Source organism: Bos grunniens, chromosome 5 (genome assembly GCF_055505025.1).
Source record: "Bos grunniens cultivar Pamir isolate PY7600 chromosome 5, Bosgru_T2T1.0, whole genome shotgun sequence".
In the NCBI taxonomy this organism is placed as follows: Eukaryota; Metazoa; Chordata; class Mammalia; order Artiodactyla; family Bovidae; genus Bos; species Bos grunniens.
In genome coordinates, this window is record NC_141169.1 from 81291982 (window position 1) to 81304799 (window position 12818).

At 38.4% G+C, this 12818-nt stretch overlaps 1 protein-coding gene across 5 annotated transcripts in view; it reads right to left on the minus strand.

The window, feature by feature from the left end:
- FAR2 (fatty acyl-CoA reductase 2) overlaps nucleotides 1-12818 on the minus strand; it is a 179043-nt gene that overhangs the window by 10148 nt on the left and 156077 nt on the right. For all 5 annotated transcript variants that reach the window (XM_086401551.1, XM_086401549.1, XM_086401550.1 and 2 more), the window contains exons 8-10: nucleotides 12734-12801; nucleotides 9912-10083; nucleotides 4653-4782 (exon numbers count right to left, since the gene is read on the minus strand). In XM_086401551.1, the coding sequence (XP_086257677.1) occupies nucleotides 4653-4782; nucleotides 9912-10083; nucleotides 12734-12801 (370 nt within the window). The remainder of the gene's footprint in view (nucleotides 1-4652; nucleotides 4783-9911; nucleotides 10084-12733; nucleotides 12802-12818) is intronic.

Below are 12818 nucleotides of genomic sequence, written 5' to 3' on the forward strand. Positions count from 1 at the left end.
GGGAGAGGGTGGGAAGATTTGGGAGAATGGCATTGAAACATGTGAAATGTCATGTATGAAACGAGATGCCAGTCCAGGTTCAGTGCACGATGCTGGATGCTTGGGGCTGGTGCGCTGGGATGGCCCAGGGGGATGGTATGGGGAGGGGGGAGGGAGGAGGGTTCAGGATGGGGAGCACGTGTATACCTGAAATTAAAAAAAAAAAAAAAATTTAAAAAAATTTAAAAAAAAAATTAAATTAAATTAAAAAAAAAAAGAAAAAAATAAATAAATTAGATTTCAATGAAGCCCTAGTTTGGAATCCTCATTCTATATGGCAAATGAAACTGAATTCTGAGCCACACCAGAGCTTGGCAACTATGCAAGTATTCAGGACTATTATCTTTGCTAAAATATTTTGCAAGCATATATATATATATATATGTGTGTGTGTATATATATATATATACATATATGAAATACACTGCAGCTTTGATTCTTTTTTTCCACAAAATTTTTATTTTATGTTAAAATATTTTGAAAGTGTCAAAACTGAAACTATAAGCTTATTATCTTTTGCATTATTTAGATGGGTAAATTCCATGAAGAAAATGCAATACAGATAAGTCATATGTAATTTATAATAGCATGATGGGTTTTTAAAAATAATCTGGTTTGATCCATTTATTTTAAACATAGGTGCTTTGAAGAATTTTGTCTATACAAGATATGTAGACATTTCTGGGAAAAAGGTTCTATTTCATGTCCATTTTAGAGTTACTTGAGCTTCTCCTATAGCTCAGTTGGTAAAGAATCTGCCTACAATGTAGGAGACCCCGGTTTGATTCCTGGGTCAGGAAGATCCACTGGAGAAGGGATAGGCTATTCATTCCAGCATTTCGGGGCTTCCCTTGTGGTTCAGCTGGTAAAATATCTGCCTGCAATGCGGGAGACGTGGGTTCGAACCCTGGGTTGGGAAGATCCCCTGGAGAAGGGAAAGGCTACCCACACCAATATTCTGGGCTGGAGAATTCCATGGACTATATAGTCCATGGAGACGCAAGGAGTTGGACATAACTGAGCGTCTTTCACTTTTAAACTCAGAGGTAGGCTCCAAAATCACTGCAGATGGTGATTGCAGCCATGAAATTAAAAGACGCTTCCTCCTTGGAAGGAAAGTTATAACCAACCTAGACAGCATATTAAAAAGCAGAAACATTACTTTGCCAGCAGAGGTCTGTTTAGTCAAGGCTATGGTTTTTCCAGTGGTCATGTATGGATGTGAGAATTGGACTGTGAAGAAAGCTGAGCGCCCAAGAATTGATGCTTTTGAACTGTGGTGTTGGAGAAGACTCTTGAGAGTCCCTTGGACTACAAGGAGATCCAACCAGGCCATCCTAAAGGAGATCAGTCCTGAGTGTTCATTGGAGGGACTGATGTTGAAGCTGAAACTCCAATACTTTGGCCACCTGATGCGAAGAGCTGACTCATTTGAAAAGGCCCTGATGCTGGGAACAATTGAGGGCAGGAGGAGAAGGGGATGACAGAGGATGAGATGGTTGGATAGCATCACTGACTCGATGGACATGGGTTTGGGTGGACTCTGGGAGTTGGTGATGTTCAGGGAGGCCTGGCATGCTGCGGTTCATGGGGTCACAAAGAGTTGGACACGACTGAGCGACTGAACTGAACGGAGTGATGATTTCAGTTAAAATATTCATCTAAATCTCAACTGGGCTTTCCTAGTGGCTCAGTGGTAATGAATCCACCTGCCAATGCAGAAGACATGGATTCAATCCCTGGGTTGCAAAGATCCTCTAGAGAAGGAAATGGCAAGCCACTCCAGTATTCTTGCCTGGAGAATCCCATGGACAGAGGAGCCTGGCATGCTACAGTCCATGGGGGCGCAAGCGGTCAGACATGACTTAGCAACCAAACAACAACAAAATCTCAACTAGTACATTTAATATAACAATTATTGCGTCTGACTGCAAATCCAAGCCAGGCTTCAGCAATACATGAACCGTGAACTTCCTGATGTTCAAGCTGGTTTTAGAAAAGGCAGAGGAACCAGAGATCAAATTGTGAACATCTGCTGGATCATGGAAAAAGCAAGAGAGTTCCAGAAAAACATCTATTTCTGCTTTATTGACTATGCCAAAGCCTTTGACTGTTTGGATCACAATAAACTGTGGAAAATTCTGAAAGAGATGGGAATACCAGACCACCTGACCTGCCTCTTGAGAAACCTGCATGCAGGTCAGGAAGCAACAGTTAGAACTGGACATGGAACAACAGACTGGTTCCAAATAGGACAAGGAGTACGTCAAGGCTGTATATTATCACCCTGCTTATTTAACTTCTATGCAGAGTACATCATGAGAAATGCTGGACTGGAAGAAACACAAACTGGAATCAAGATTGCCGGGAGAAATATCAATTACCTCAGATATGCAGATGACACCACCCTTATGGCAGAAAGTGAAGAGGAACTCAAAAGCCTCTTGATGAAAGTGAAAGTGGAGAGTGAAAAAGTTGGCTTAAAGCTCAACATTCAGAAAATGAAGATCATGGCATCTGGTCCCATCACTTCATGGGAAATAGATGGGGAAACAATGGAAACAGTGTCAGACTTTATTTTTGGGGGCTCCAAAATCACTGCAGATGGTGACTGAAGCCACAAAATTAAAAGACGCTTACTCCTTGGAAGGAAAGTTATGACCAACCTAGATAGCATATTCAAAAGCAGAGACATTACTTTGCCAACAAGGTCTGTCTAGTCAAGGCTATGGTTTTTCCTGTGGTCATGTATGGATGTGAGAGTTGGACTGTGAAGAAGGCTAAGGGCCGAAGAATTGATGCTTTTGAACTGTAGTGTTGTAGAAGACTCTTTTTTTTAAAAATTATTTATTTATTTTTTTAATATAAATTTAATTGGAGGCTTATTACTTTACAATATTGTAATGGTTTTGCCATACATCAACATGAATCTTGAGAGTCCCTTGGACTGCAAGGAGATCCAACCAGTCCATTCTGAAGGAGATCAGCCCTGGGATTTCTTTGGAGGGAATGATCCTGAAGCTGAAACTCCAGTACTTTGGACACCTCATGCAAAGAGTTGACTCACTGGAAAAGACTGATGCTGGGAGGGATTGGGGGCAGGAGGAGAAGGGAACGACAGAGGATGAGATGGCTGGATGGCATCACTGACTCGATGGACGTGAGTCTGAGTGAACTCCGGGAGTTGGTGATGGACAGGGAGGCCTGGCGTGCTCCAATTCATGGGGTCGCAAAGAATTGGACACAACTGAGCGACCGAACTGAACTGACTGCAAATAATCCTTAGGTTTCCTGGTGGGAAGTAATTTTAGGACTTGCATTTGAATCATGCACTATGAGGCTGGTAGATAGGAGCTGACAGGTGAGGGTATTTATCTAACATTTACTTCTCAACATGACTTGGTTTCTTCTGCATGCTGTCAAGTACAAGATAAATGAAGAAATTTATCTTTTTTTTAAAGAAAATTTAGTGGAAAATGTCAGTCAAGAGATTGAAAACTTTAAAGCTTAATTGAAACCAAGAATGTGCTCAAGGAACAAATGGAGGAAAATCAAAGCTAGGAACATGTACAAAATACAGTTTTCTATATTCGTGAATTTCAGGACAACCATTTGTGACTGGTTAGAAGCTAATACAGAGAAATAAATAGTACTTATAGTAAAAAGTAAAGTGAAGTTGCTCAGTCATGTCCGACTCTTTGCAACCCCATGGACTGTAGCCTACCAGGCTCCTCCATCCATAGGATTTTCCAGGCAAGAGTACTGGAGTGGGGTGCCATTTCCTTCTCCAGGAGATGTTCCTGACCCAGGGATTGAACCCGGGGCTTCCGAGTTGCAGGCAGATGCTTTACCATCTGAGCCACCAGGAAGCCCAAATAGTACTTACACTAAACAATTAAAGTATAGGCCTGTCTTGAGAAATAAATGTCTGAATGGTCAAAGAGACATCATTATAGGGAGGAAGAATGACAATCCTACAGAGAGGGAAATGCTGATGGTAGGAGATCTGAGATGGGCTAGAACGCAGAGGTGGAAAGTTAGCTTTAAAAAGGTAGGAAGAAAGGAACTGTAGCTTTGGTGATGCAGAATGATTTTGATTTGACAAGAACAGTGGATGAGAGAGTTGCTGAGCCATAAAATTATTATTTTTCATTGAAGGCATATGTTTGGGAGGGAAAGACAGAGGTACTGAGGATTTGTTGAAGAGAAGGAAATGGCAACCCCCTCCAGTACTCTTGCCTAGAAAATCCCATGGATGGAGGAGCCTGGTGCAGGCTACTGTCCATGGGGTTGCAAAGAGTCGGGCACAACTGAGCGACTTCACTTCACTTTCACTCACCAAAGGTGAACAAAGGAGTGAAACAAAGTTTATGAGACCTGACTGCAGAATAGCAGGGAGAAGCTGACCAAAGGCTAAGAAACTAGATCTCTTACCTATGTTACACTTGTGTCCTGCCATTGTGTTGATAGCATTCACTGATTTTCTTAGCCCAAAAAGAAAAAAAAAAAATCTGTGTATATAAAACTGCCTTTATTCATCAACTCTCCAAGTCAAATAGTTCTAACTTCCGAGTGGGGAAGGTTTGCCTGCCGGTTGTCGGGACTGTACTCACTCTCTGGTCTTCGGGACTCAGCTCGGACATCAGCATTTCAGTGTTGTAGGTGCTCCATTCCCAGCTCCGGTTGACGAAATACTCCAGCATGGAAAGGGTTCTTAAAAGCCGATTCATGAGCTTTGTCATCCTGAGGTAAAGATCACATAGGAGCCAATATCAGTGCACCACAGGTGGTGGCTTTCCTGCTACTACATAGGGGTATATGAAAAATTAGGTCTGAAAAATATAAAAGTTATTCCTTCCCACGTTTCCCTCAGTTCCTCATTAAAATTCTTATTCTTTTTTCTCTTCCACATTAACCCTCTGTTGAAAGAAGGGATGCAGCTGAACCTAAAGGAGCTTGTTCTAGCAGGCATTTTAATACCACTAAAGCTACTTCTCTGTCTCTTTCCTACCATCTCTTTTTCAAGAGTTGCAAGTATTTTAAAAGCCGAGCAAGATATTCACCCCCAATGACATACTCTTCGTTCTTGAATTCTGAGGTAGACAAGAAGAAAACCTATTTCTCTTCTTTAATGTACGTTCTTGGATTTTTTTTTTTTTTTAATTTATTGATTTGAGGTTTCAAATCAATGAGAGTTGTATATAACTCTGGGCAGAAGTGGTGACTATATTAGCATCTGGTGAACCAAAAACAGCTCTTAATGCAGATTTAAAGGGGAAAATATTTTATTTGTTAATAATCTACTCAGGCACAGTGCTGATAACGTTTAAAAAAATATTGTCTCCACTAATACCGGTAACATCCCTGTTAGGTAGGTTTGTGTTTTTATGAACAGATAAAGTTAGCTTAGAAAAGATTGAGTAGCCATGATAATATCATGTGTCAATGCCAAAATTACAACCCAGTTTTGATGGACTTCAAAAAGTCTCTGCTTTTGCAAATGGGACCCCCTGGATCTCATTACTTTAAATGGATCAAATCTTTTAACCCCGTGGTGAGGACCTGTTGTTTGAACTTCCCAATTTTGTAACAATTTATATTTTTAAAAAACATGCTTTCTTAATTTATACAGTATGATTCCATGAGGTAGTCAGGGTCTATATTGTTTATCTTCATTTTGCAGAAGGATTAATAGGTTCAGGGTCACATAGTTAATGCTCAAAACTAGATTTTCTAGCTACAAATCATATCTGGCCTAAAGATCATTTGATTTTTATCTTCCACCAGTTAGGCTAATCTTGGTAACAGTGACTACTATAGTTGACCCCATAATGACTTATGATGCTATTTTGGGAATTTGGTCTTATTTCTGGTCAAATCCTCATGTCCATATCTCTAATGACTCATGAGGTACTTCTCTCATTGTATGGGAAATTCTTAAGCAAGGCTGTAGAATCATTATTCCCTAATTCAAGCATCATAATAGGTTTCCATTTGCTATTGTTATCTAACATCTTGGCTATAGAATGAATATTTATATCCCCCCACAATTCACATGTTGAAACCTATTCCTCCTAATGTGGTAGTATTGGAGAAGGAGACTTTGGCAGATGTGGAAAGCCGTTATAAAAGGGACCCCAGAAAGCTCCCTTGGCCCTGCCAGCCTGTGAGGACACAGAGAACATGGCTGTCAGAAACCAGGAAGTGGGCCCTCAGCAGATGCTGGATCCACCAGCACCTTGATTTTAGGCTTCCTAGTCTCCAGTTCTATGAGAAATAAATTTCTATTGTTTATAAGCCACATAGTTGATGATATTCTGTTACAGCAATCCAAACAAATTTACAATCTTTATTCATTTTACAACTCTGAAGTAATTGATATGATTTCAATAGACTTACTTGTAAAAAATAATCATTGTACAAGTGATTATACAATGTGTACAATGGTTTTGAACTGTGGTGTTGGAGAAGACTCTTGAGAGTTCCTTGGACTGCAAGGAGATCCAACCAGTCCATTCTAAAGGAGATCAGCCCTGGGATTTCTTTGGAAGGAATGATGCTAAAGCTGAAACTCCAGTACTTTGGCCACCTCATGTGAAGAGTTGACCCATTGGAAAAGACTCTGATGCTGGGAGGGATTGGGGGCAGGAGGAGAAGGGGACGACAGAAGATGAGATGGCTGGATGGCATCACCGACTCGATGGACGTGAGTCTGAGTGAACTCCGGGAGTTGGTGATGGACAGGGAGGCCTGGCGTGCTGCGATTCATGGGGTCGCAAAGAGTCGGACACGACTGAGCAACTGATCTGATCTGATCATTGTATGTACAGGACTGTATCAGCAAAATAGTATTTTTTTAGAAAGAAAGAGTACACTTATTATTCTCATGTGCTGAAGATCTTATTAATACATACAATGCAAAAGCTATAAAGGAAAAATGACTCATTTTATCATATAAAATTTTTCTTTGGTAATAATAGTGATTATTTTATGCACCCTAATGTAAAATCCTGTAAAATAGGTATGATTACAATCTCTTTTTAACAAGTTAGTATTTAGAAAGGTTAAGTAATTTAGGGCTCATATGGATAAATTAGTGAAGGCCAGGATTTAGGTCTGTAAGTCTGACCAAACTCCATGCTCTTAAGACTTGCATTATATGTAGTTTCCCTTGTATTAAAAATGCTTCATAATCAGAGCTACAGGATAAGAAACTGACTTCAAGAAACCACATTAATTATATATTTACACATATATACATACCCACACCACTTTCATAATAAGTACAACCCAACAGAAAAATAGAATATTGTTGTTGATTAATTGCTACATCGTGTCTGATTCTTATGACCCGGTGGACTGTAGCCTGCTAGGCTTCTCTGTCCATGGGATTTCCCAGGCAAGAATACTGGAGTGGGTTGCCATTCCCTTCCCCAGAAGATATTCCTGTCTCAGGGACTGAACCCGCATCTCCTGCACTGGCAGGCGGATTCTTTACCACGGAGCCATGAGAGAAGCCCCTAAATAAACACACTGAGAGAGAATTCCTCCTTTGAAAACTATATATTTATACATATATACATATACACACAGCTTCCATAAATTAATAAGTAAAGTCCAATAGAAAAATAGAAATATTAGCCATAAAGAAGAATGAAATAATGCTGTTGTAGCAACATGAATGGACATAGAGATTATCATACTAAGCGAAGTAATTAAGACAGAGAAAGACAAATATCATATGATATAACTTATATGTAGAATCTAAAAAGAATGATATGAATGAATCTACTGTGAAACAGAAACAGGATCACATGGAAAACAAACTTACGGTTCCCAAAGGGGAAAGCGGGGGAGGGATAAACTTAGAATTTGATATTAACAGATACATATTACTATATATAAAATAAGCAATAAGGGCCTGAATATACATATATGCATATATATATATGAATCACTGCTGTACATCTGAACATTGTAAATAAATTATATTTCAATAAGAAACAAAATTAAAAAATAGGTGAGAAATAGAAGCAAGCAACTCATAACAGAGAAAACATGAATGTCTAATAAACAAATGAAAACCCAGCCCCTCCGTCAATCAAGGAAAATGCAAATCAAAGTGACAGAGATGTTAGTTCTTGTCATTAGCTTAACAATTCAAAATATTGATTTCTGCGAAGTATTAATGAGCTGTTGTGATAGTGTATAAATTGACAGAGGCTTCCTTTAAGGCAACCTGGTAGTAGTCATAATATCCATGTTGAATGTACCCTCCAATCTAGCATGCCTACCCCTCAGCATCCTCCACAGACTAAAGGCACATTCTATCAAGATGCGTGTGCACTGACACTTGTCCCATTGTTTGTAATGGGGGTGAAAAAGACAGCGCTAGCAGAATGACTTGGATTTTCACGGAATACAAGTGAAAAAGAAAGTATGTAGGATTGATTTAAACATACATAGAGACACGCCTTACCTCTAAGCAAAACCATACATATGGTTGTAAATGCATAAGTGATTACACACAAACACACTTGGGGAAGGAAAGAGTCCAGAAGGATTCTAGCACTTTCTGCCTTAAAGATTATTCTTAAGATTCCTATCACCAAATGAATCATCGTTTCCCATGAATATTACAATTTAATTTCTTACAAACAAAATACATAAAGATTTTTACTGGGCCTGTTCCTCCTGTGTTTTTCTTTTCTTCTTACTGAACTTTGCTCTTCATCCAGGTCTCCTTCCAACTCTGATATATTTTAAAGGCTTGTGTTTCTGCCAGCAGTGTTTGATTTTCCTTCTTTTCCCATCTTTATTTAATAAGCCCGTTATACAAATATTTCCCCACAAACATAGTGTCCCCCTTTTCACCTTACTCAAGAAGAAACTGACAATGAGTTATGAACTCTAAGTAAGATCTCTGAAAATGTGGATAAACTCTACATTGCCTAAGCATTACTCATTTGCTCTACTAATAAGAATGGAAATAAACACACTGAGAGAGAATTTCTCCTTTAAAAGAGGCTAACATCAGGCTTCTGATGGCAGGAATTGCCTTTGGTAATTATGATAATGATGATGACTCAGAAACACAAAGTGTTATTCAAGTGAGACCAGAGTAGAAAGGGACATGCCCTAAGTCACCCAGCGTCAACACCCTGACACTCTACTTTGCTCCCTCTACTCTCTTCACTCATCTCCACGTGGCAGTAAGTTCAGTTCAGCTTTCTCCAGATTTTTCCTCTGTCTCTGCCTCTGAGACTACTTAAAATTTTTTCTCTAACTTCCATTTCCTCACCTGTAAAACTGGGATGAGAATACCCTCCTTGGGTTGTTGTGAGAATTAAAATGAGGTCGTCATGCACCACCCCTTGTGTGTATGTGAGGCTGTTACCATTGTAGCACATTGTAAGATTAACTGTCCTGCTAAATCACTGAGTCACATCCAACTCTTTGTGATCCTATGGATTGTAGCCCGTCAAGCTCTCTTGTCCACAGGATTCTCCAGGCAAGAATACTGGAGTGGGTTGCCATACCCTCCTCCAAGGGAAATTCCCAACCCAGGGATTGAATCTAACAGTTTACAAACTCCCAGATACAGACTCTCAGTTGCTTTTCTTTTTAGGTGAATTCATCAAGCAAGTTCCTTAACATTAAGGTAGGGTTCCCTTGGGGTTCCCACTACTACTGCTTTGATTGTCCCTCTGTAGAAGATAAAATCATAACTAGAGATATAGTTAACTCCCTTAGAGATATAATCATAACTATGATTCAACTGTCACTTTGATCCGTAGGTGATGGGAAGGCAAAGGACTGGAGTCCTTAACTTTCATGCAGACACTCCTAAAGCTATTGTCTCCGTTTCTCACCTGGGCTTCCTTCCTGTGAGACGAAGATAGAAGTCATAGATGATGGCAGGGGCCCGGTGACTGACAGCATTCCAGTAATGGGTTGTGATGTTGTTGGTTGTGAAGTCAGCGTTCGGCCTCCTGAAAGCTCTCTCAAATGGGATTTTTTCAAAGGTTGCCAAGACTTGGAGTCCTGGAGAGGGGGTGGGGATGGGGGAGATTAAGTGCTAAATCCAGGAGCATTGCAAATGCCACCCATTATGGTGGATGGCATTTGCAATGGGTCAAGTCAAGAATAATACTAAGATTTTTACACCAGGCAAGTGGTCATCTGCAAATTTAAACAATGTAAATTGGTTAAGAATTGAATCCTTCACTTGAAACCTTTACCCTAAAACAACTTCTTGGGAAAATAGTTTTAGTCAATACTAAAATTTCAATTCAATTTCAAGGTTATTTAGTCTATTCAGAAAGCCCAAGACAGAGCCTGGGGGTGTTATTTCTTTGGTTGGATCATCACTTGCAGAACAATCAGGAAAGTTTCTTAACACTTTACTTAAACTTTTATAAAGATTTATGTAAAAGAGAGACTCTAAAATTAGGATTCCTTCATGTTGGTTCATTTTAAATACCAGTCTTTTACTTCTTTGGTATTTCTACTACTCTGGCAATATGTCAGACTCAATTGTTTTACTCTTGTCTCCAGAGTTTTCTTAAATAATAATCTTAAAAAGTATATCATTACTTATATAAAACCTGGTTTAAAGCTTTTAATGTACATCTGTAAATCAAATACTTATTTTCAAAAGGTACTCATTCTTTTGAACTCAGTTTTGATTTTATTTTTGTAGAATTTTCAAAGTTGCCTAAGTTCATTGCTCAGTTATGATGAAGTTATCAATTATTATGATAATATGGTTACTGTCCTCTGTAAAAGATACTACCTGGAAGTCTGTATGAAAAATATATACCCCATACAGAAAAGATTATCCAGAAACATCTGATCCTGGGTCTTTTCCTCCCAGAGGGATTCATGTTGACTTTACAAATCCCTAGTGGGGTGATCATTAGACATTCATACCCCTCATCTACTTCTATGTCCGGCTCCTGCTACCCATGTGCAATGAATGAATCATTTACTCTCTCTGGGCTTTGTGTGTAAAATAAAGTGAGAACACTAGACTATTTTTTAAAGAATTTAATTTTTATTGTACCATACTTTCATTTCGAAAATACAAAGTTTGTAATGGTTTTGTGAATGAAAGGCTTTCCTCTAAATTTTATCCTTCTTGTTGAGTGTTAAAGTTAGTACGTGGCAAATAGAAAGCTAGATTTCTAATTTTAAGAAACTGGATATGCAACAAAAGTTTACAGTATAGCACAGGGAACTATAGTTAATATCTTGTAATAACTATAATGGAAAGTAATTTAAAAAATAATATCTGTGTTTGTGTATAACTGAGTCATCTTGCTGTGCACCTGAAACACTGTCAGTCAGCTATAGTTGAATAATATATACATATATAAAGAAAAAGGTTAATAAGTGGCTGTGTAACATGGAACAAGCTGCAGTGATTTGACTGTCTGACTTTCACTGATTCAGCAATTTCTGTCAAAGCAAAGTTTATTTTAAGAGCAGAATGATATCTATCTATTTACATATCTATATCAGATATCTATCTGAATCACTTTGCTATATACACGAAATTAACACAACATTGTAAATAAGTATACTTCAATTTAAAAACAAGGAAAAGAGAAAAAAGCAGAATGAGAGTTTTATATGTACCATAATCAAAAGAAGTAAGCACATTAGATTATTTTTAAGATCACTTTTAACTATTACACTGTGTATGTTCATAAAATAGACAGTAAGAATTTTCAGCAAGAAGAAGACTATTTTGAATCCCATGTATGGAATTTACATGTAGCATCTTTTGATTTAAGAACTTAAGTATTTTGGTTACTTCTACTAATGCCTCTTTTTATGAGTGATACCTTAATTCTGTTACTGAGATAGAGAAGATTTATTTTTATTTCCAAATATTTCCAGAATTATTTCATTATATGATCTAAATAACTGGATATGATGGTAATAGATAATTTCATTTTACTTTTACTGAAATAATAACTTTGCAAATAGAATAGTGCAGTGGAATGCTCTGAATTGGAAATAAGATTCTAACAAATTAAGCACATTTAATTTTTTTCAACATCTAGTAGCTAAACAGCAATTAGATGATCTAAAAGTTTTAGATATTCATAAGAAAATCAGAAGCAGAGTACAAGATTGGTTAGCTAATTTTCTGGCATATGCAGGATTAATTCTAATTCAATTCAACAGGCTACTTTCAAGGTTACACTATGGCTGACTGCCTAAATTAATAAAGAGTATCACTGACTCAATGATACCAGTTAGTATCATTGGATTTTTCTAAATCTACTTGGCCATTAATCATGGCACATTCTCAGTGATATGTCCGGGGGGCGAGGGCTGTGTGCATGAGCACAGGGGCCAGGAGAAGTATTTTATCACTGATATTGCTTATAAATACTGACTTTGGCTTGACTTTATTTGTTTTTTAAATCCCTACAGCCAATGGACCCCTTATTGCTCACACTCATGCCGCTGTTTCGCGGGTCCCTTTCTTTGAGATACCACAGTGCATTCTAATTAACTCTACACATTCACAATTTGCAGTTATTTTTCTGGCTTTACCTATGTTTTATCTTTTCCCGCATTAGACTCAAAGCTCCACGACACGTTGTTTTCCCTGCGGCAGATGCTAATTGTGGACGCGCGTTCTCTAATGGCTCCTTAGGTACTTGCTACAGGCACTTACCCATTTTGCCCCAGTTACAGGGATTGAGGTTGCCAGATGTACAGTGGTAGACCAATGTCGACTTAGGTCTGAAAAACGAAAGTTA